Source organism: Camellia sinensis, chromosome 2, assembly GCF_055761805.1.
Source record: "Camellia sinensis isolate YWXY chromosome 2, ASM5576180v1, whole genome shotgun sequence".
Lineage (NCBI taxonomy): Eukaryota > Viridiplantae > Streptophyta > Magnoliopsida > Ericales > Theaceae > Camellia > Camellia sinensis.
The window spans coordinates 20,837,467-20,841,663 of NC_138962.1; the positions used below are offsets into that span (position 1 = coordinate 20,837,467).

The following is a 4,197-nucleotide window of genomic DNA, read 5'->3' on the forward strand; positions in this document are numbered from 1 at the left end:
GTCATTGCACCAAAGGGGCTCCGAATCCAAAGGCTTAGTCGGCCTTGAGGTGTCATGTACCAAAGGGGCTCCGAATCCAAAGTCTTTATTTGGCCAATCATGATATCCACGAAAGGCGCTACGAATCCGGAGGCTTAATCGGCCCTAAGGTGTCATGCACCAAAGGGCCTCCGAATCCGGAGGCTTAATCGGCCTTGAGGTGTCATGCACCAATGGGGCTCCGAATCCGGCGTCTTTATTTGGCCAATCGTGATATCCATGAAGGGTGCTCCGAATCCGGAGGCTTAATCGGCCCTAAGGTGTCACTCATCAAAGGGGCTCCAAATCCGGAGGCTTAGTTAGCCCTAAGGTGTCACGCACCAAAGAGGCTCCGAATCCGGAGGCTTAATCGTCTCTAAGGTGTCATGTACCAAGGGGCTCCGAATCCGGAGTCTTTATTTGGCCAATCTTGATATCCACGAAGGGTGCTCCAAATCCGGAGGCTTAATCGCCCCTGAGGTGTCATGCACCAAAGGGGCTCCAAATCCGGAGTCTTTATTTGGCCAATCGTGATATCCACGAAGGGTGCTCCAAATCCAGAGGCTTAATCGGCCCTGAGGTGTCATGCACCAAAAGGGCTCCGAATCCGGAGTCTTTATTTAGGCAATCGTGATATCCACGAAGGGTGCTCCGAATCCGGAGGCTTAATCGGCCCTAAGGTGTCATGCACCAAAGGGGCTCCGAATCCAGAGGCTTAATCAGCCCTAAGGTGTCATGCAGCAAAGGGACTCCAAATCTGGAGGCCTAATCGGCCCTAAGGTGTCATTGCACCAAAGGGGCTCCGAATTCGAAGGCTTAATCGGCCCTGAGGTGTCGTGCACCAAAAGGGCTCGGAATCCGGAGTCTTTATTTGGCCAATCGTGATATCCATAAAGGGCGTTCCGAATCCGGAGGCTTAATCGGCCCTGAGGTGGCATGCACCAAAAGGGCTCCGAATCTAGAGTCTTTTTAGCCAATCGTGACATCCACGAAGGGCGCTCCGAATCCGGAGGCTTTAATCGGCCCTAAGATGTCATGCACCAAAGGGGCTCTGAATCTGGAGGCTTAATTGGCCCTAAGGTGTCTTTGCACCAAAAGGGCTTCGAATCCGGAGTCTTTATTTTGCCAATCATGATATCCACGAAGGGCTCTCCGAATCCGGAGACGTAATCGGCCCTAAGGTGTCATGCACCAAAGGGGCTCCGAATCAGGAGGCTTAATCGGCCCTAAGGTGTCATGTACCAAAGGGGTTTCGAATCCAAAGTCTTTTGTTGCTAAAATGGGATTTGTGAACTGAATTATGCGACGAAGAGATGAGAGATTTTTCATTGTAGAAGTGAAATATACACAAGTATCAGGGCCCACAGGTCGGGCCAGTGATTGGATTTTCTTATAACTTTACTTGTGCATATTGCTAGGAGACACAGATCTCCTCAATGCCATGGGCTATTGGGAAGCGTACAAGCTGATGATAGGTGCTTGGCACGGCTCGCATAACATGCAACCAAGTTCGCCCCATGATGACATTATACAGCGAAGGAAGTTTAACCAAAAATTCCACCGCGACTATTCTGGAGCCTGCTCGAACGGGTAGCGTGATTTTTCCCAGCGGGTATTCTGGATTTGTGTTGAAGCCGAATAGCGGATAATGCGCCGAAGATAGGTCTGATTCCTTAAAGCCGAGTTTGATGAAGGTCTCGTAGTACATAATCTCCAATGTACTCCCTGGGTCTATGAGAATGCGTTCAACGGTAAATCGGTTCACACGTAATTTGATGACCAGCAGATCAATGTGGGAGCCTGTCATGCCGATAAGATCAGAATCATCGAAGGCAATACTCGGAACTTCTTTGGACCGTTTGGTTGGAGTGAGCTGCCTGTGGGGGACCGGATGCGATCGAATTGTGTGCTCAATCGGGGGCGTTGGCAGGCTGTAGATCATGTGGATCACGCCAAGCGGAGGTGAATCCTGTCTCAGAGCTAGTGCCTTGGTTGGGTTGCCTTTTCTTACATAATGTTGCAGCCGGCCGTCCTGCACCAGTTCTTCCAGGTGATCCTTTAATGCGTAACAACTCTCAGTTTCGTGGCCATGATCTTTGTGATACTCGCACTGCCTATCCCATCTTCGCGTGTCAGGGGGCCCCACCATCTTCGACAGCCATTTGAAGAACGGTAGGTGTTGGACTTTGGACATCACCTGCTGTCCAACTGTAGTTGTTCATTCGTTCGGTGGGAGCATTGATCGCTTGATCGGTGAGAATCCCGCCTTTTGTCTCGTTTAGCCCGCTGCCGTGGTTCTGGGCTTTGAGGTGGTATGGAACTTATTGGCTGAGCAATTTCAGGAGGGGCCGTTTTACTAGACACCTGTCCAGCTTTAACCCGCATGGCATCATCCTCTACCTTGCAGTATTCTTCAACTTTCTTCATCAACCCCCAAACTCTTTTTGGGGGTCTTCTAGTTAAGGAACTGCGGAGGGCACTGTCTGGGTGTAATCCCATTTTGAAGGCGGTGATAGCCATGGAATCATTGTAGGCGTCGTCAACAAGATTAAAGCATTCCCAATATCGCGCCAAATATGCTCTCAGTGTTTCTCCTGGCTGGATTTGCATTGCCCAGAGAGAGTCGGCTTGTTTCGGCTGGACCTCGTTGGTGATGAATCTGGCCCTGAAGGATTTCTGTAGTTAATGGAAGCTTTTGACTGAAGCCGGCTCCAGTTTGTAATACCACCTGACAGCCAACGGTCCTAAGCTGCTGGGAAATATTCAGCACATGAGGGCCTCGTTGTCTACGTGCAATGTCACGGCTTGCTTATAGTGGCGGATGTGATCGGTGGGGTCTGATTTCCCATCGTAGAGAGTGAACGTCGGAGCTTTTAACTTTTTGGGCAGTACCGCCCTTGCAATCCGTCGTACAAAGGGATCATGCTGGTCCTCTTCATCAGGACTGTCTCGCCTACGTTTATGCCTTATACGTGGGCTCTCTTCAGAAGAGCTGGAAGTTGCGGGTCGTCCTTTCCTTTTGGGCTCCGGGGATGATACGTCGGAGTCGCTATCAGCACTTTGTGTCAGGCTCGAGGCTGTCGATCACCTGCCCTCAGGGGTCGTTCCGGCTCTTGGCGCATGGCCTGTCTGGATTTCTCCACTTCTAAGGCCAAATCCTGACGAAGACGTTCATTCTCAGCGATCATGTTTTCCAGCCTCTGTTCATTTTGCTTTCCCTGTTCCATGATTGCTTGCATTGCCTCAAGCTCGGGAGACGGGGGAAAGTTCAAAGCGCGTCTCACAGGGATGATCTCTGGTCCATACAAGTCTTCTGGAGTGTAGTCATCTCTCCGCGCAGTTTCGTCGGTGATTATCGGAGGGTCTTTTGTTACGTCCGCTATGGGTGTGTTTGAGTATTCTCACAGACGGCGCCAATTATGGGGAAGTGGTTTTGGAAATACTCTTCGTAACCTGGGAGACGCTAGTGATCCTCAGCTAACCACCTGCAAAGACAAATACTCCAGTCGGGGGTGCTAGAATTAGCACTCCAACGGACAAGTTAGTTTTCGCACTCAAGATAGCTTGTTGTCTAAGTTAAGCGAAATGATTTGCACATACCTTTCCAAGTTTGTAGCTTCTGTATTTATACTCATTTTCTGATCCTCGGGGCCAGGGCCCACTTTTTACTCATTAACCTTTCATCTATTCGGCTCCATCGATGGGTGGCTATTTGGCTTTTCCATTATATTCGGCCTCTTGATTGTGCCAGATAAAGCCGAATGATCATGCTAAGAAACCGGCTCCCACAGTTAATAATGAAAATATTGTTGATATGAGCTGTGGTCTCATGGGAATTGTTTGGCCAAGTTCTGAGCTATGTTTATGAATTGAAAATTGGTTAAGTAAAGGAAAGAGGAATAAAACATGGACATATTTGTCATGTAATTGAAATGGATTATGAATTGATTTATGTGAGTTAAACATTTATCAAATGCTAATGTTTTAGTTATTGCTCATATTATGTTTAGTATATCTCTACTGGGCGTTGGCTCACCCTATATGGGACATCATTTTCAGGTACAGGTGATATGCCACCTCCAAGGACGTAGCTTGGAAGGCTTGAGGTTGTTAGACTCTTTTGTTGTTTTTGTTGTATTACATGTATATCAAGCCAAGGGCTTATTTTGTGTAGAGTTA

The 4,197-nt window shown here is 48.6% G+C and overlaps 1 protein-coding gene across 1 annotated transcript; it reads right to left on the bottom strand.

Annotated features, from left to right (window-relative positions):
• Positions 1 to 1,432: 1,432 nt before the first annotated feature.
• LOC145811550 (uncharacterized) lies at positions 1,433 to 2,167 on the bottom strand. Its single transcript, XM_082907568.1, has one exon. The coding sequence runs from the start codon at positions 2,165 to 2,167 to the stop codon at positions 1,433 to 1,435; it is 735 nt and encodes a 244-aa protein (XP_082763694.1).
• Positions 2,168 to 4,197: the final 2,030 nt, after the last annotated feature.

Excerpts from the sequence above, each read along its gene's own strand:
- LOC145811550 (XM_082907568.1), bottom strand. The coding sequence starts at position 2,167 with ATGGTGGGGCCCCCTGACACGCGAAGATGGGATAGGCAGTGCGAGTAT.